This window comes from Dendropsophus ebraccatus, chromosome 10 (genome assembly GCF_027789765.1).
Source record: "Dendropsophus ebraccatus isolate aDenEbr1 chromosome 10, aDenEbr1.pat, whole genome shotgun sequence".
In the NCBI taxonomy this organism is placed as follows: Eukaryota; Metazoa; Chordata; class Amphibia; order Anura; family Hylidae; genus Dendropsophus; species Dendropsophus ebraccatus.
The window spans coordinates 71,983,597-72,004,258 of NC_091463.1; the positions used below are offsets into that span (position 1 = coordinate 71,983,597).

Here is a 20,662-nt window from a genome sequence, read left to right on the forward strand (position 1 = left end):
TACTGTTCTGATGGTTTACTAGATAAAATTAAGTGTTCTGCAAGGAAAGCAAATAAACGGGAGCTGGAAATTTGAGATCTATTGCTAAGCCCACGCAATATCTGTTAAGTGAAGCAATTAATGTATTCACAGTGAAAGCAAGCTAGGCTTTATTTTCTTAAACAATAGCTATCCATTGGAAGGCATGGTGTAATGTCTATAAAGGATTGATGCTGCATAGATAATTATTAAATTTCTCCAGCTAAGCACAATAAATGATTGCAGAAATAATTGAAAGTATTTCCCTGAAATAACACAAAAAAAAAATCATAATTTAAGCGTATTGTTATAATGGTAGACAAGTCAGTCCCATTTCTCTGAGTGGTTTCTGAGAAAATAATTAGCTTATTTTTAGACATTTGGAACCATTAGTTGAAAAAATTTCGTTCTCTTTAACTTTTAAAATTAATTTGACACTCAAAACCATTCCTTCTAACCCTATAGCAGTATTCTTCAATTGGCCCCAATGGCACCCATAGCTTGTTTTTTTCGTGAATAGATTCTGTCCATTAGTATCTCTGGTAAATACATGTTGCTTCATGTCTTGCCCAAGAACTTTAGAGGTAGATATGTCTAGATCATATGTGTACCACACATTATCATAATAAAGAGCATTATCCAAACTGAGGACAAAATTCTGGAAAGTGGCAGATGCAAGCATAAGATAAAGGAACCTGCCCAGGAGAGGCTACAGGCTGCACCATGTACAGCAGCAGGCATATCACATGCAGTGGAAGAGGCAGAGATCCTTGGTTGCCAATAGCCTTACATTATCTGTAGGAAATAAGAAGCTGTTTGAAAGAGATCCAGTAATAACAAAGGGTTATACTCTGGTCGTTGGCACCAGGACATCTACTAGGTTATGCCATTCTTTACAAGCCTTCTTTACCATGAGAACTGTGAATCTGTGGAACAGTCTACCACAGGATCTGGTCACAGCAAAAACAGTGGAGGGCTTCAAAACAGGGCTAGACAAGTTCTTAGAGCAAAATAATATAAATGCATATGTATAGAACCTATCACCCCTCCCCCTTCCCTCCATCCATCCTCTCCTTGTATATCCCCCTTCCCTCCATCCATCCTCTCCTTGTATATCCCTCTTCCCTGCATCCATCCCCTCCTTGGTTGAACTTGATGGACGTGTGTCTTTTTTTGACTGTATTAACTATGTAACTATGTAACTATGCCATGCTCAGTGGGCTGGCACAGTGAAGGGGGTCTGCATAGTAGGTGTTGAAAGTATAACATACACAAACACATGTGTATAAGACTACTTTTTAACCCAGGAAAATCTTCTCAAAAGTCAGAGGTCGTCTTATAGGGTGGGTGCTGAAAAACGTTGGAACTGGACTGGAGAATCTGCTGTCGCCACATACGGTGGGCGGGGGGCTCAAAAACTGCCGCATCTCTGCCGTATGTGGTGACTGTATGAAGGGCAGGGCAAGCTGCAGGCATCTGGGGTATGGAATAAACGGTAGAGTGGCGCTGTGCCCAGAAAAACACACCTCTCTCACCCGTCTGGCCCGCCCTTGTATCCTACCGGTATTACTGTACCTCCATCTCTGCCTCTCAGATCTCACTGCTGTCTGATGTTTTTTTTTATTAATATTAATATAATTTATATAATTTATATATGGTGTGTGTTGGAAGAGGGGTAGTCTGACACAGCAAGTATATCCCAAACTCTATATTTTATCTGGAAAAGTTGGGGGTCGTCTTATACGCCGAAAAATGTGGTATGTAAAAATTTGTGTACTGTGTATCTGTGAATATTTGGAAGTATATTTAAATGATGGATGTATATTTTTATAGATATATGTATATATGTTGATTGAAACGACAATGCCCATTTAAGAGATTTTAAATGTAATTTGTAGAATTTGGTTTTAAGTCCATTGGGGACCAAGTGATAAACTGATTTGATTTTATTTGGGAAGGAGGGCAACAAGCCTGGCACATCTGTGAGTGACGTCTGTAAAAGTTGCTGTATATGTTTACAACAATTCCAGACATTAGGTTTTTGGCTAGAAAACCGTTTATTTGCATTAGCCGCCTGGATGAACGCTACACATAGTTGTCTGTCCCTTCATATATTACACAGTGAATATTCTCTGTGTTCTCTGTCTGGAAATGACTGCATTACAAGCATCATTACTGGGTGAATTCTCTGTCATTTCCCACATTAGGGTTGTATGTGTTCGCGGAAATGACCTTGTTGATTTATTTTATTTTCCTTGTTAATTGTTTGTATGAATCTATTAGCCAAGGACTTTGCACTGGTCCTGACTGGTGTAAAATAGTAAAAGGATTTTATCTGTAATCAATGGCTGTCAGAGGCTTCCTCATAAACTGGGGGTATAACATCTCATATATTCCAGAGAAACTGGACTTGTTGCCGATACCAACCTTATATATATATGTTCCATTGCAGTCCAGACAAGTGATCTAAATGCCTCATGTACATGGCTGTAATATGGCTCTGTACAAGTACTATGTACTCTAAAGACACTTAAGAGTGCAATACCCACTCAGGCTGGGTTCACACTACGTATATTTCAGTCAGTATTGTGGTCCTCATATTGCAACTAAAACCAGGAGTGGATTAAAAACACAGAAAGGATCTGTTCACACAATGGTGAAATTGAGGGGATGGCCGCCATATAACAGTAAATAACGGCCATTATTTCAATATAACAGCCGTTGTTCTAAAATAACAGCAAATATTTGCCGCAGCCATCCACTCAATTTTAACATTGTGTGAACAGAGCCTTTCTGTGTTTTTAATCCACTCCTGGTTTTGGTTGCAATATGAGGACCACAATACTGACTGAAATATACGTAGTGTGAACCCAGCCTCAAGCCGTGTCGGACAAATAGGGATGTTATGATTCTATAGAAAGCATGAAGGTAGACAACTACTTTGAAAACAAAGAGGATTGTGATGACCCCACAAGCCATATTATTAGTGTATAGAGGGCACAAAGTGGCATTATTAGTATGTAGGGGCACAGAAGAGGCATTTGTACTATTTTGGGGGACAAAGATTGTCAATAATTGTGTATGGGGTGATAAAAGTAGAACTCCAGCTCCAACAAAATGTTTTTTTTTTCTTTTAGATCAACTGGTGTCAGAAAGTTACATAGATTTGTAATGTACTTCTATTTAAAAATCTCCAGTCTTCCAGTTCTTATCAGCTGCTGTATGTCTTTCAGGAAGTGATGTATTCTTTCCAGTCTGGCACAGTGCTGCCATCTCTGTCTGAGACAGAAACTGTCCAGAGGAGCAGCAAATCCCTATAGAAAACCTTACCTTCCCTGGACAGTTCCTGTCTCAGACAGAGATGGCAGCAGAGAGCACTGAACAAGACTGGAAAGAACAAACCTGGAAAGAAGTCCTGCAGGACATATATCAGCTGATAAGTACTGGAAGAGTTGAGTTTTTTTTAAAATAAAAGTAAGTTACAAATCTTTATAAATCAAGCCAGTTAATTTGAATGTTTATTTAAAAAAAAAATCAGTAGAGTACCTCTTTAATGTTTGCGGGCACTATTACGATGTAACATAGTAACATAGTAAATAAGGTTGAAAGAAGACAAGAGTCCATCAGGTTCAACCTAGGGAAACCCTACTGTGTTGATCCAGGGAAGACAAAACCCCCCACGAGGCAGACGACAACCACCCCACCACAGGGAGAAAACTCCCCCCCCCCAGACTCCAATGGCAACCAGAACAGTCCCTGGATCAACGTATCACCGGAAATCTAATGCCCATAACTTGTAATATTATATTGTTCAAGAAAAGCATCCAGGCCTCCCTTGAACTTATTTAATGAATCGGCCATGACAACATCATGTGGCAGAGAGTTCCACAGTCTTACCGCTCGTACAGTAAAGAACCCGCGTTGATGCTGATGGTAAAATCTTCTTTCCTCTAGACGTAGAGGATGCCCCCTTGTTATGGTTACAGACCTAGGAGTAAAAAGACCACTACAAAGATCTCTGTACAGTCCACTCATATATTTGTACATTTTGATCAGATCGCCCCTAAGACGTCTTTTTTCTAGCGTAAATAACCCCAAGCTTGATAACCTGTCTTGGTACTGTAACCCACCCATTCCCTTAATGACCTTTGTTGCCCTCCTCTGCACCCGCTCCAGTTCAGCTGTGTCCTTCTTATATACCGGTGCCCAAAACTGTACACAGTATTCCATATGTGGTCTGACTAGTGATTTATAAAGAGGCAAAACTATGTTCTCATCTTTAGCATCTATACCTCTTTTGATGCATCCCATTATTTTATTAGCCTTGGCAGCTGCTGCCTGGCACTGATCACTAAAGTTGAGTTTACTGTCCACCAATACCCGCAGGTCCTTTTCGGAAGTAGTTTTACCCAGTGTTTTATTATTTAGCACATAACTGTATTTATTATTTCTATGGCCCAAGTGCATAACCTTACATTTATCCACATTAAACTTCATTTGCCATTTCACCGCCCAAGCCTCTAGCTTCTCCAAATCCCTCTGTAATATGATATTATCCTCCTCTGTACTGATTACTTTACCCAGTTTAGTATCATCTGCAAAAATGGAGATTCTTTTTTTTTTTGAGGGGCTACAGAGTAGAATCTCCAATGTGGGGTATAAAGGATAGCACTATTACTTTGGGGGATCAAGAGGTGCACTTTTAGGCTGGGTTCACACTACGTATATTTCAGTCAGTATTGTGGTCCTCATATTGCAACCAAAACCAGGAGTGGATTGAAAACACAGAAAGGATCTGTTCACACAATATTGAAATTGAGTGGATGGCCGCCATATAACAGTAAATAACGGCCATTATTTCAATACAACGGCCGTTGTTTTAAAATAACAGCAAATATTTGCCATTATATGGCGGCAATCCACTCAATTTCACCATTGTGTGAACAGAGCCTTTCTGTGTTTTCAATCCACTCCTGGTTTTGGTTGCAATATGAGGACCACAATACTGACTGAAACATACTGTGTGTGAACCCAGCCTTACTGTGTGATACACTGTACACGATTGACAGCTCAACTGTCTTGGGGAACAATATGTGGCACTATTATATTGGGCGGCATTATCTATCTGGCACTATTGTCTTAGGGATGCTGTCTATGTGTCACTATATTTACAGGGATAACTACAGTATAGTTCTGACCATTATATCCAAAATTTATAGGTACTGAGAAGAAATCTACTATGGTGTGGGATGCAAAATATGGCACCATGGGGGAAATATATCAAGGGCTTTGCGCCTATTTTTAGGTAAATAATTGGATTTTCCCCCCTTTTTTGGTCTAAGTTCTATTTATGAACCAGTATTTGACAGGTAAATATTTTTTAGATGCAACTTTTTTTTTTTAATCTGCCTGTTTTAAGTATTCACCCAAAAGTTTGGGTAGTCTGGGATTAGCGCCCAATTTATCATTTGCGACTTTTTAAAAAGTCAAACAGGTGCATGCCTATGTCTGGTCAGTAGCAGGTAAATATGCCTGTGCAAATTTAGCATTTTTGCGGCCTTTTCCGCAACTTTTTACTTAGATACATTCACTATGGCAGAGCTACATTTTAATATATCAGTCACAAGATATTGGAACAAAATACACACCAATCCCCATTAGAACAGTTGCACATATTAGACTCCTAAGTAAATGTTCCCCCATGACTTTGTGGGTCACACGGGGACATGTGTTTTTTTAGCCATACTACCATTTTTTTTTATAGTACAGTATTTTCGGGCACTGTGCAACAAAGAAGGCACAGTAATAATGTGGTATCCCGCCAGAGGTGTTTCTTGTGTTACACCTGTCGCAAAAGCCCTTTTCTCAAAGGCAGATGGTGATGAAGGTATTTACTGGTTTCACCACCAGATGTCAGTATTTTGTATGTAAGCTCTTTACCTGTTGCACAGCTGTAGTGAACATAGGGTTTCTGCTCCTTCTATATTATGTATTTTATTGTCCTATGGAGATACTCCTTCTGTCTAACCTATCACTTTCCTTCTCTTCTTGCACACCTTTCCACCACTCACAGGGGCTTTCACATATCCCTGTAGGAAATAGTCACTTGGTGGGAGGAAGTGTGGAGTAGTCTTACACTGATTCTTGTGGGAGGAAGACACACACAGAGTAGGTATGCCTGCTGTAGTTGAGCCAGGGCCTGGCTCTGCCAGGACCACTGTCTGGGACAGTCCAGCTGTGTTAGCGAGTCAGTACCCATAAGTATGAAGCGACCAGAGACTTTCAGCTTCCACAGTCTACCAATAGCCACTATGCAGTGCTTGATACTACAAGGAGGATAAGTCAGGGATCATCCCAGCCCAAGCCGAGAACCTCTCTACACAATGCAGGGCAGTATCCTAGGACAGAGGAACTGACCCGGATAGAGCAGCGCAGATGAAACTGGGAAAACTAGGTCACTTAGCTTCGCCCAGGTAACCACAACTGGGGCTTGTGTCCCCCTAATAGAACAGGTACCCCAACACTGTGGGAAAAATGTGGTCAGACAATACAGTCTAAACACAGACACAAGTATTTCTCTCTCTCAAGTATCTCTCAGGTATTCTTCTCTCTAAAGTTCCAGAAGAGCACAGGGACCCCCTTGACAAACTCCTCTCTTCTCCTCTTCACTACTCAACTTTAAACTATCCAAGCACCGCTATATCTACTTCTACCATATATCAGCACTTATAAGTATCTCTCAGCACTGATCCAGTGAAACACTTTTTACACTTTTTTACTTAAAAAAAAAACTGGGGCAGGGCAGTTCTCCTGGCTTAAAATTATGCGGACTAACAGGGCGGACACGGCATCCAGGAGGAAGGTAAGAAAGACACTTATCTTCTTCCTCAGCATCCCCGCCTCTATAGGGGGCTACCAGCAGCTTAGATGTGTCTGACTTGCTAATAGTTCCCCTGTAAACACCATTTAAAGGGTGCATCTTCCTTTACAACTCGAATGTGGTTTACAATACATAGGGATGACAATACAGCAAACATACACAAACATATACACAATACTCACAGACACAATACTAAAAAGAAGGATTCTTGAAGTATAATGTTTCATGAAATTTATTTCATGATCATAAAAAATATTTGAGAGAAAAAAAAAATAGAAAATAAAGATGTCTAAGTGTTCAGTCTTTCATCAAAGTTCTCTTGTTAGTAAGGGAAGGCGATAAGGGGACAACAGGAATTCTGTATATCTCCCTTAGGATAGTCGGCTTCCAGGCCCCCAAAAAGTTCTCTTGTTGTGAGGAAAATTGGGAAGGGAGGAGTTTTTTTTTTTTTAATTGATGCCAGAAGATCAGGTGTTCCAAATAATTTTTTCAATTGTGGGAAGGTTCCGAGGTGGCACATACTTCCTCAGCATTGGCATCATTCTGGGGTGTTGTGCCAGAAAATGCAGGATTTTCCTGCCATACATCCTGTAAAATAAAATCAGGATTCAGTGTTGAGTAAACAGCAACATTTCCTAGATCTATTAAAGTATATCCGTGCCATTAATATGCTAATATAGCATAGAAGTCTATGACTTGATTACTTTAGTAGACTTGGCACTTCTCCACTAAATGTTGGCGATCAGTAACTGTTCTATTTTCTATTAGTTTATATCTGAGCCCCTACGAGTGGAAATTGTGTACTTTTTATATGATGGTCTCTCACCTGACTTCAGGGCAGCCATCTTGGGCTGAGCGGGCGATAGCTGGTATAGCCTGGTTGGTCACCCCTTTGCCACCGCACAGGATGTAATCAGCTCCGCTCCTTACAATGATGGTGTGTAGGAGTTTAGCTGCGCAGGACCGGACTGCTGGGTTGAGGTGACTATGAAAAACGATCAAAAAGGGTTATTATATAATGTATTGTTAGGAAAAGAAAGAATAAATAATACTTATAGTATCAATAGTATTCAGCATATAGAATCACCTTATTCCACCATCAATGAGGGCAGCAAGCGCTCTACCTGGCTGAATGTTTAGAGCAATGGCAGACAAGGCCTCTTCTGCAGCGTCACGGAGGAAGGTGTTACACTCGCCACTCTTCTGCAGAAGGATACGGACGGAGGTGGTAAGTCCGTTCAGCATCTTGTCCTGTAACCCCTCAAACATGTCACCAAGACAGACCATGGCAGCTCTGGAGACCGCCGATCTTAGATTCTTCACCTGCATATTAAACAAATTAAGACAAGTCAGATTAGTAGGAAAACTGCACTTTGTAGCTGATATTATCCATTGTTAGAACTAAGAACTTTAAGACTGTATGTATAATCATAGTGTAATATAAGTGATAGGCAGTCCTGTAAAATAACCTCATTGGTGACGGCAGCATGGAGCTCTTGTACTCTCTGTACAGCCACGTCCTGATGGTAGAGAGAGAGGGAGCGGACAATCTGGAGACCAGTGATCTTCTTCTCCCTGTGAAGAATACATAGGACTTAGTGATAATACTCCGTACATTATATCATTTCCCTGTCTTCATGTCATTGTCCTTACCAGTCATTTCTGCTGAGCAGCTCCAGGGCTTCACAGACGGCCATCTTGGGTCTTGATAGGGGCTTCACATCTGTGTTCTTCCTGGGTTTGGCTTCTACAATTGCAAAGTACTATGTTACTAGATTTCTATGTACAAATCTATGGATCAGATTCTGGGCTTCTAGTTTGCTAATATAGCTTCAGATACCCTGAGGTCTGGAAATCTATGTAATGAATATTGTCCTTTATGATCATCACTAGTTATCTATATATAATAAAGTAAAAATGTCCAACAATATCATTATATGTTTGCACTTTAGCTGATGTTAATTTTTTCCACGTTTCTCATGTGAAGGCTGAAAATAAAATACGTTTAAAAAATATATATAATTATTACATATAAAGTGCAAGTAAATTAAATAAAAGTAGAAATACCTGTAAGGCTGATGGTGTCACGTGTCTGTGATATCATATTCCCCATCTGTAATTTTGGCAGCTTGGTGTTGTATGCTTTAGACCTGTCATTTTCCAGAAAAAAATTCTAAGCTCTTCTATATATTCACAATTCATATACAAAGTTTAGATATTATCGGTAGCCTCAGCATTTTCAGGATCTGTGGTGGTCTCAGCATTCATCTCCCCACCACTCTACGGTAAAGTTGTTATCCATGGGTATAGCCCTTTAAGAAGCCCAGTCACATGTCCCTGCTGTGGGTTAAATATGGCTTCATCCACCTGTGACAGTTGTCAGTTACCTTTTACTGAGCAGCCAATCAGGGACACATCTACCCCAGGCGGTAAAGCTGAAAGGCCCTGTGTGAGTGATTCCTGGCCACAAATATACTAGTATTATCCATGACTTACATGGTGGTCTTCAAGGGGACAGGTATACGAGTCTTCTTGTTTCCCTGGGTAGGTGGCTTCTCCATTATGTAAGAAGATGCTCTATCTGTATAGGATGGAGACAGCTCTATATTAGTTCTGCAATTGAGATATTCTACAGTCAGGGCCGTATTAACAGCTGCTGCTGCCCTAGGCACTAAACCTGAAGACGCCCCATCTTGGGGAGTTTGCTTTTGGCCACATGCATTTCTCTACATGTAGAAACATTGTCTGAATCACGTTTTTTATGGTTAATAACTTCTTAACACATAAATAAATTTCCACATTGAATCAATGATCAGAGCAGCCTGCATATTGTCATACCAGACTTGAATAATTCCTCAATATTCCACCCCGCCCCCCCTCGAAAAGACACCGGATTTACTGGCAAGTCTGAACGGGAGGTGGAAGACTAAAAAAATAAAAATAAAAAAATGTTTCTTTCCCCCTGTTTCCTGGTGCTGCCCCCTCCCTGCAAGGTCCCTGCATGTATTATCATACATGGTGACCTGTACTGACTACTTACATGAGGCTGCAGATGTCAGGTCAGGTCTCTTCTCATATCCAGTAATTGGAGGAAGCTTATTGCGGTTACACGGATACTGAAAGTAAAGGAGCAAAAAACAATGATGTGTTAAACCCCGAAAATCATAGTCATATTATCATTAAATGTGCAAACTAGCAAACTCGGCTCTACTACATCTCACAGTTACAGCTCTGCATTAGTGAATACATTTGTAATACAATATGTGTCGCTCCTCCTACTTGATGATAATGTGGTGGACTATATAGTAGGTGGTTCTTCTTACCTGTTCAGGTTGATGGTTATTTCTGCGTTGTATTCCCCTCGATGGTGTAGTGGGTTTGGTGAGTCTGGCAAGAACTTTTGCCATGAGGGTCTCCCGGCAAAACTGGAGGCCAATCTGGGGACTTATGGGCTTGGTGTACATAATCCCCTCACTGTCTAGATACTGATCTAGACTGGACCAGCTGCTCCCCATGCTGGAGGACGAGCTGGAATTTGGGGTACAGAAGTACCCGCTCGGGTCTCCTACCATGGTGGTAAAGGTGGAGACCGGCGAAAGAAATAAAATAAAGAAGAAAGCGCTCAGAAATATCTGAAAATCGCAGTCGTGTAGACGACCAAAGCCACTGACCTGTGACTTCAATGAAGTCTGTGGATCAGTGGTGCAGAGTAAACAGGGGGCAGCGTTATAGAACACAAGTCTGCGTATGTCATCACTGAGCCACACAGTCACATCAGCATTGAAAGTTACTGGGAATTTTTTTTTTATATATATATCTTTATTTATACAATTCATAAAATAACGAACAAAACATATCCACCATCTGCCTGTAATTGTCATCAGCTGTAAAGTTAATAAAGAACAATAAACTGCTATGGAGCAGGGAGCAGCGTGTATAAACAAGTTACTCCATGATGGGCTAAAGATGAAGGAGAGGGCGACAGGTAGGTCAGCTAGTCGCCTCTTCATAATCACTGCCAGGAGTATAGCCACATGGGTGCTGCAGTAGCAGTTGTCACCTGGGGGCTGTAACACAAGAAGACACTATTACTATGGATGCCACATGATGGGGGGAGCTGGTTACAGATTTAGCATTTGGACCCTAAAACTTTATATTACCCCTCTGATTGCTGACCTTGCTTTATTTAGAGGATAGGCCTTTACTTTGTTTGAAGGCTGAGTGAACACCTTTATTTTATAAAATTGGTATTGGTAGCTTATCCTGAAAAGTATTAAAGTCTAACTATAGGTATATTACCAAACTCATGTCACCGGGACACCTAACATGTTATATGCTTTACTATTATGTGCACACAGTCAGGTAGCAGATGTATTTTAAAACAATGGGAGAAATTTATCAAATATGGTGTAAAGTAGAATTGGCTCAGTTGCAACCAATCAGATTCCACCTTTCATTTTTCAAAGGGTCTGTGAGGAATGAAAGGTGGAATCTGATTGGTTGCTAGGGGCAACTGGGCCTGTTTCACGGCCTGGTACGCTATTATATTAGCTGCTCAATTAACATAACTAACACAAACACCAATATTAGAAAAATAATGAAAAATATTTATTCTAAAAATAAATGTAATTATTCAAATTCTTTATGTAACTCAGTTATAGTAGTGCAGTAGTTCAGGGCAGCTGGGGGTAAGAGTCCATCTACAATATGATGCTATAAGCACTTAAAGTGTTTCTAAGGAGTGTGGGTGCAGCCCATTAACCTACACACTCTAAGCTAAGAGGGGAAGCTGAGTGATTCCTGAGCACACGGAGGCTGGTATAACACATGACTTAAATGGTAGGGATAGGTATACAGGTCTTCTTGTACAGGTCCCTGGGTAGTTGGAGTAGATACACATCTGTCATTTTTGTGCCACCATTTCTAGTTTTTTTGGGCACATAGTAGATTTTGATTGCTAAAAAAAAAAAATTGACAAAATATCAACAATCCTGGTGCTTTTTTTTTTTTTTTTTTTACTCTTTTTGTTGTTGTCCATCACTGTATAGGAATATTATTGTTAATAGATTGGAAAATTGTGCATGCTTCAATAAATAGATAGATTTTTTTTTCACATGTGTTATTTGTAAAACGGGAAGGGGTGATTTAAACTTTTATTGGAGGAGGGGCTCTTTTTAAGTCTCCCTAGGGGGCTCTTTAGATAAGATTGCCACCAGTGGTCAATGCTATGCGATTGCTGACTGCACGCTAGTATTAGACCTCCGTCAGCCAGGGAAAATGATCAGGATCCCACAGTTACACTGTGGGTGTCCCAATTGTAAACTGACACCGAAACGGGTACAGAAAGTTACAGAGATCTTTAAATTACTTTAATTTAAAAATCTCAATTCTTCCAGTACTTATCAGCTGCTTTATGTCCTTCAGAAAGTGGTGTATGCTTTCCTGTCTGATACAATGCTCCCTGCCACCTCTGTCCGAGACAGAAACCCTCCAGAGCAGCAGAGAATCCCGATAGATAACCTCTCCTGCTCTGGACAGTTCCTGATATGGAAGGGATGATGGGAGAGCAGGAATTCTGCATTTCTCTCCTACAATAGTCGGCTTCCAGGTCTTGTTTCTGTAAATCCAATCACAAGTTACACTGTCACCCCCTTTTTGAATTATGACTTCTCTAAACAGGTGTAATGGGTAAATTTACCATTTTTTATACCTTATTTTATAGCATATGTCATGGTGCTTGTTTCAGTAAAAGTGATCTTTTATCGGCCGAAGCACCCCACCCACAACGCCACCGCTTGCCCTGCTCCCGTGACGTCATTGTTGCATGGGCCACGCCCCCTCAGTGGCCATTGGTATACGATGACCTAGAGGAAGTGGGGTCTAGACTGGCCTGTTCCAATGGCCTTCGAGGGGTGGGGCCTATGTGTTAATGACGTAACGAGGGGTCGTTGTGGACGGGACTAGGTGCTGCAACGGCTGTGAAGCCCCGCCTAGATAACACAATTCGCAGATGATAAAAGATCACTTTTTACTGGAACAAGCGCCATGACATATGAAATAAAATAAGGTATGAAAACTGCTAAATTTACCCTTTACACCTGAGTAGAGAAGTCAGAATGCAAAAAGGGGGTGACAGTGTCACTTTAAAACAGGTATTGTTGTTGTTTTTTTCTTTGATGTCTGTAGATCCGTTAAGATGTTACATATAAACTTTTTTAATGGCGGGAGGTTGCAAGGTGTTCTTCTGCACCATTGGCATCATTTTGAAATTGCAAGATTTTCCTGCCATACATCCTGTAAAATATCATCAGAATTCACTGATAAGTAAACACCAACATTTCCTAGATCTATAAAAATATATATGAGCCATGAATCTAGTAAAATAATATAGAAGTATATGACTCCATGACTTGTTTTCACTTGGCACATTTCTCTGCTAATTATTATAATGCTTAAAAAAGCACTATATTGTAATTGACTGTTCTTATTTCTATTGGTTTATCCACATAATGATGGTTTGTAGATGTTAGGACCACACAGCTGGGTTGAGATGACTATGAAACAAAGAGCAGAAAGGGTTAATATAGACTGTATGGTTTATAACACAATTCCTTATAATGTTATTGTATAACGATATGACAGCAATAGTATTCACCATATAGAATAAGCTTATTTCTCCATCAATAAGAGCAGCAAGCGATCTGCCTTTCTGAACGTTGAGGTCCATGGCGGACAAGGCCTCTTCTGCAGTATTACAGAGCAAGATGTTACACTGTCTGCTCTTCTGCAAAATGATATCGTCTGTGAGAGTCCCAACCCAAGTAGTACTGTGCTCTGCCGGGATGTTGGAGGATTAGGTAAGAATAGAAGAATATTTGAGAGAGAATAATTTTGCCCGTGCATTGACTCTTGTTGGAATAGCCCACTTATTGCCCTACCAGTGTTGGGGGATCTGTCCTAGTGGGTGACAGAAGCCCCAGACCTTGTTACCTGGAATGAGCAGGAATTCTGAGGGTTCCCTGCTGACACCCGCAATGCGAGATAGAGTTCATAGGCTTCTAGCAACTTTGCTCTATCCGGATCAGTTCCTAGCTTTCTGCCTTTGTGGATACTGTCCTGCACTGTGCCTCTCCTAGTCCATGGCGTGGGTTGAGCACACCGCATAGTGCTGAGTAAAGCTACTTGAAGAGAAACTGTTAGTTGCATCCTGTCTTGCTTCCTCACTGTACAGGAACTTGACTTAGACCGCATACTAAGGCTGGGGAACTGGCAGAGGGCCAGGGCCCAAATGAACCACTGTAGGGAGCGTTCTAGCTTGCGTACTTCCTCTACAAAGTCCAACATCAAAGAACCATACACTTCCTCTAGCTACGTGACTTCCTATCTACAGCCCCTGTGAGGTGTGCTGTGTATGGGTGAAGAGTGCATACAGAAGGAGTAAAGAAAGAGATTATAGGATAGAAGAAGAAGATGCTCTCATTGGTCCACAGATCCATGTGACATCTAAGCAAGCAATAACCCTTTCCATAATATATGGAACTAAGTGCATATATTCACAATAGCGACATCTTGTGGTGAAACTTTTCCACTACTACATCACCACTTCCTTACAAAAAGTACAGGCTTTGCGAAGGGTGTAACTAATGGCAACACCCGTGGTGGAACACCACACAGCCATGTCCGGATGGCTGCAGAGAAGGAATGGACATTCTGGGGACCAGTCATCATCTTCTGCCTGTGAAGGATATGTAGGAATTATGCTCTGTATATTATATCATTTCTACAAGTCTTCGTGTCATTGTCCTCACCAGTTATTTTTGCTCAGCAACCCTGGGGCTTTACAGATGGCCATATTGGATCTTCATAGGAGCCTCACATCTGTTCTCTTTTCTCTTCAGAGGGTGCAGTGCGTGATGCTAAGAGGAGATTTTCTTAATTTAGAGGATATGTATCTGCTGCAAAAGTGAGGAGCTGAAGGTGTATGGGTTTTAGACTAGATGTTAGAAATCATGGTGATCTTGATTAGATGAAGAAGAAAAGGAATAATTCCAGTGAAGATGTCACCTGTCATTGATATTATGTAAAAGTTTTTGTTGGCCAGGCTAGCTCCTCTTCTGAGCTTATGCCCCATGTTATTCAAGGAAGCCACAGACCAGTCTCGAAATTAAAAAAGTATACAGTGTTGTGCAGCGGCAAGTACTATAATACCCTAATGCAATCAATAGTATTGAAATTATTACACTGTCCACCTTCCTTATGTAAAAAACAGAACCCTGTTGTATAGGTGTACAGTACTGCACCGCATGCAAAGAGGTTTAACTGCATGACAGGCAAAAGAGTTGTTGAGGTCACTGACTGCATCTCATTTCACATGTGGTACAGCCACATGAGTTGCGCCACATGGCTCAGGCTCAGCAGAGGCAGATAAACAGGAACAGGTTACATAGAGAATAGCAAATCAGAAACAACACACCAGCGCTATGACAAAACACACTATTGCTCGGGCCCAGATGATTAGATGGAGCAGCCCAAAGTAGGTAGTGTCAGGCAAGGATAGGTTGAGGGCAAATTAGAGAGGCTGGAACTGTAGCCAGAACACATGGGGGACAACTATGAGCCACACCAGAAACTGCAGCCATGTGAGAGGAGCAAGAAGAATACTGGAGATAAAAGCTTGGACCTTATGGCCTAAACCATATTATTAAACTATACCATTATAGACATAAGAATTTTTCCTGGCAACACATGGGCTTGTATTATGCTGGTGTCAGGAGCTGGCCGGCTCTCCGCATTGCCCAGCTGGGTGCAGGGAGTGCACCGACGGCGTCCCTGATGACTGGCCTGGCCTGTTGCTTGGGGCGCGACGACACTTCCTTTTGATGTAGCCGTGGCCAGGGCTTCACCGCCCCCCGGCCGATCAGCAAAAGGTGTTCTTTATTATAATTAACTGACTGGTGGCCGGTACTGCCAGTCAGCTGTCAGTTTTGCCCTGGAGCTGGAGTCTCAGCCCACCTGGGACTGGGGCTTCATAAGTATCCTCCTCTATCTTTTTTTTCCTGCCTGCGATAAAGCCTTGTACCCCAAGTGTATCTTGACCTAGCATTCCTTCCTGGCTGTTATTCTGATACTCTTGACCTCTGGCTTTGACTACTCTTTGGATTTTTTTTTTTTTACCACACAGACTGCTAGTTGCTGACCTGGACCCCTGACCTTGCTTCTCTTGTGTTTTGTTTGTCTGTCCTTGTTCTGTGTCACACCTAGACAGGCTAGGAACTGTCGACCAGTTGTCCGCTGCCGCCTAGGGCAGTCGAGGCAAGTAGGTAGGGACAGTGAGGCAGGTGTCAGTGCCAGGGCATCGTGTCTTCCAGTTTCCTAGACCTAAAAGTTGGACTGGGCCTATTATTTTCTCAGAATCTGATCATTTGGTTCTGTGGTGTGCCAAAAGAGACCTTGCACAAGGCTTCTTTTAATGAAGCATGTATTGTTGCGTAAGTCCCATATAAATCAATTAAAATAAAGTTATAGCTACCTGTAGGTGATCTCTCCATTGGTATTAGGTAAAAATATACAACCACATGTACAGTGCTATGGAGTCTTGAACTTTGATGCTTGTCTCGCCTTGCTATGCCATTGTGAGCAGCTGTAAGGAAGGTTTAATTCTGCATAATGTTATTTCCAGCCATGTGCTAATGCTGTTTGCTCACCTTGATCATCAGTGTCACTTGTTAGGGATGTTTGAATTACAACCAACTGCTTCTTTGTTAATGACATTGTCTCTGTTTGCATGCTGCTTTACATGGCGGGAGTTGGATTGTTTAATTAAATGGACTTGTGTGCTTCTGGTGATACGGAGCTGGGATGTGCTTCCGAGAATATTATCCAGCAAAATAAATAAACATTGTAATCTAATAGCAGATCACGAATTGGGTAAGTAAGCCTATCGTGTCCAAGATGATTATTTTGGAGATTTTGACTTCAAACCTCTTCAGCCCACGGCATCTGTTTGAAGGCTGCAAATATGTCCTGATTTGATATGTCACTAGTAATATCGACGTGATAGATGTCAATGTCAAGTCAAGCTGTGATGAAGACACAGCAAACTATACTGCTTTCTATCACTTTTGTCTGAAAAATAGAATTTATTAAAGGGGTTATCTGGAGAGCAGGAAAACTCCTACTTGTTCTACTCTCTGGCGCTGCAAGTCCTACTTTTTCCTGTGTCGGTAGGTGCATGTTTCTGTTGAGGTACTGGACTTTGAGCTTGGGTGTGGTTCCATCCACACGTAATGCCCCCAACATGCATATGCCCCCTCTCGTCTTGTAAGTACTTTTAGAGACAGACACAAGAATGAAGTGGAGCACCGGAGAACAGAGCAGGTAGGACATTTTCTGTTCTCCAGATCCCTCTAATGAAGAAAAATAATAAGTGAAATACCAACAATTTTTTTAAGTGAATAGTTCAAGTTCCTTGCACAGGCAGGTGGCCTAGGATGGCACTGTGCAGAGGAAAACTCATAAGGGGGTGCTGCACTACAAAATCGCTCTATTATAATTAATGGTGAAGGTTCCAGAGAGATTTTAGGCTTGTGGACATTGGTCCTCCAGATACTCATAAAATCCTATAGAGAGAGCTGCCTATTTTTTCTTCTCCCAGAGTGCCGTTGCCCAGGTCACTATGACTGGTATTGAACTTGCTGGTGGGCTCTTGTGTGTTGGGGGCTACTTGTCACGGTGGCTAGGAGTGGTAACACCCACCCCCAGACACACTGCAACCAAACCTTGCTTAGAACTGATGTAAGGTGCAGGGTGTAGGTGCATGTGTCCCGCTTTAAACAGTATTCAACTTTACTTAGAAACAGAACATCTTCAGTCTAATAAGTAACAACAGTGCTTTAAGTACTTAGTGCAAAACTTGGTAACATCAACAGTAGCTCCTAAGGAAAACAGGTATAGGAAGAAGTAGAGTTGTCAGGGTTCAGATAGAAGGGCCCCTTGCCTAATGTAGTGAGTACTCTGCCGGGGATGTGGTGAGGTGTGAATATATAGTGTATTGAAGAACTGTTCATACTCACGTATAGATGAGTGTCAGTTATCTTATCTGACTAACTTCTGACGCTCAGTGTCGGGTTTCTGTCCTGATAGGTACTACGAGGAGTTCTAGGCCTTTTTCTCTGGGTGTATCTAGCTAGTAGTTTTCTTCCTACTCAGCAGAGCAAAAGTCAGTAGAGCGGCTAATTTGCACTGTGCTCTACTGCGGTAAAGCCTTAAAAGTGGAAGATTTATCCAACATGGTGTAAAGTGACCATGGCTCAGTTGCCCCTAGCAACCAACCAGATTCCACTTTTTATTCCTCACAGACTCTCTGGAAAATGAAAGGTGGAATCTGATTGGTTGCTAGGGGCAACTGAGCAAGTTTCACTTTACACCATGTTTGATAAATCTCCCCCTTAGTGTTCCACTCCTCTCTTTAGGGGGTTGACTGTCCTGAGTTAAACGATCCACAGCATAGGCAAGGGGGCAGGGGGGGGGGGGGTTGCTCCCTTATCTCTAGCTACCCTGGGGCTTAAGTCTAGCAACACATAGCTGGGGTTACTACATGTCCTGGCCTGAAGCCTAACTAACTAACGCCACCCCCGGAAGTGTAGTGCTCTATACTCACCTGATCCGTATCGACCCACGTCCGCCATCTTGTGACAATGATGTAATCTTCGAGCAGGCAGCCGAATCGCTCCGTCCGTCCCTCGTGCCGGCCGCCCTCTGCCGAGTCATCAGCTGCTCAGCCGCAATTAACTTTGTAATGTGTGTTATTTAGTGAATAATTGTTTAACGCCGCACTACCCCTTTAAGGAAAAGAAGAAAAACACATAAAGGGACACTATAATGGTCTCTCCAAAGTCTTGCTGCCACGCTGGTTAAGAAGCACTTGTGAGCACTTACCACCAAGGATACCATAACAGCTACCCAAATATTCGGTAATGTAGAAAAAATGGAAATGGATCCCACAGCTCCGATAAAATGTAGAAAATTTATTGAAACATAAATAAAAAATAACAAAGTGATAAAAATGGCACGATTTTTATCACTTTGTTATTTTTTATTTATGTTTCAATAAATGTTCTACATTTTATCGGAGCTGTGGGATCCATTTCCATTTTTTCTACATTACTTTGCCGGGATACGGCCTGAGTATTCTCCACGTGCTCCTTCCTGGGACGCTGATGGTGCAAGAGAGACCAGCATTATGGGGGTGAGTTGTGAATGAACCAAATATTCGGTGTTGGTTTTAGATTTTGGGTCCACAGCGTAAGTAAATGTGTTATGCACAATTATTATTCTTTTTTATATTGTTACTGTATATAGAGCCACTAAACGTTTGCTTCCAATGAATTTGTCTTATTATGGAGCTCAGTGGGTCCCCGCTTTACCCTAGGGATTGCCAGCGTCTGGCTGACAGCTAGGTGAGACACCATTAGTGATGCATATAGTATAATAAGGCACCTGCAGACAGTATGGGCTTTGTTGTTCTATAGACTTATCATGGTTCTATCACAGTTCATGGCTTTCTGGGTCCCAACAGCTCTTCTCTGTCCCTATATTGGTCTGTAGCAGGTCTGCTGTGATGTGAAAAGGTTGGTGTCAGGAGCCGTACCTGCGGCTCTTTTCATAATACAGAAGTTGGGGCCTGATACGGAGATCGTCAGCGGGTACAGAGGTCCCCCTCACCCCACGATCTCCTACTGTCCACTACTATGGATAGGGGAAAAGCTTATTTTTCCTGGAATACCCTTTTAATTTGGGCAACGTGTGGCAATATCTAGCTATACATATTTGTGAAGAAAAGGCATAGGTACCTGTGATATATATTTATACTTTAATATTCTAAAAAGACAGTCTACACATGGTAAATAGGGAAGGAGGAGAGGATACTTTATTTGTAGCCCAGGACCCTATTTCATGTAAAACCAGCCCTGCATACACCTACAGTACAGTGGTGCCTTGGATTACAAGCATAATTCGTTCCGGCACTGTGCTTGTAATCCAAATCCACTCGTAAACTAAAGCAAATTTCCCCATAAGAAATCACTGATATGCAGACAATTGGTTCCACACCCCCAAAAAATAATGATTTATTATTCTGAATAACATATAAAACTAATGCAACAAACATTCAGAAACAGCAGAATATGTGATATTATAAGTTACTGTACAGTAATGGAGAGGATGGGAAACATAAGGGCTGACAGAGACTGCAGGGAGCAGGGAGGAATGAGCAGGGCAGATGTGGGCACATACATGCAGCACTCTCTGTCCGGGGAGAGAGGGGTTACAGCTATGAAGAAATTACCTCCACCATCCTGTCCTCTTATGGAAGCCCCAGCCTATAGTGGATCTGCTATGATTTGGAAGGTGAGGGAGACTTCCTGGGTCAGAGTACAGTGCTGTAGACCACGCTATGCAGACCATGCCCCTCCTCCGCTCGCGCTCCCACCCAGTACAGGGAGCTCTTAAACCAAAACAATGCTGTGAAACCAAGTCAAAATTTTTAAAAACTGTGAGCTCTTAAACCAAGTTACTCTTAAACCAAGGTACTCTTAAACCAAGGTATCACCTTGTTTCATTGCACTTCCATGTACAGTGCTTAGATGTTCACTTGCTGGATTACTATACAGCTATTTACTTGACCTAAGTTGTGGTAAGTTTATAAGTGGATTTTCTCTCTTATATCTCAGTTAGACCTCTCCAGGGAAGCTGCTACCTTTTTAC

General features: G+C 41.7%; 1 protein-coding gene across 1 annotated transcript; it reads right to left on the reverse strand.

Moving 5' to 3' along the window:
* Positions 1-7,167: 7,167 nt before the first annotated feature.
* Positions 7,168-10,585, reverse strand: LOC138802989 (TOG array regulator of axonemal microtubules protein 1-like). The gene is made up of 9 exons (XM_069986796.1): positions 10,222-10,585; positions 9,939-10,014; positions 9,395-9,479; positions 8,966-9,048; positions 8,552-8,645; positions 8,368-8,473; positions 7,986-8,221; positions 7,725-7,883; positions 7,168-7,486 (listed from the first exon to the last, which is right to left on the reverse strand). Exons 1-9 carry the CDS (start codon positions 10,468-10,470, stop codon positions 7,366-7,368), a joined length of 1,209 nt encoding a protein of 402 aa, XP_069842897.1. The 5' UTR covers positions 10,471-10,585; the 3' UTR covers positions 7,168-7,365.
* Positions 10,586-20,662: the final 10,077 nt, after the last annotated feature.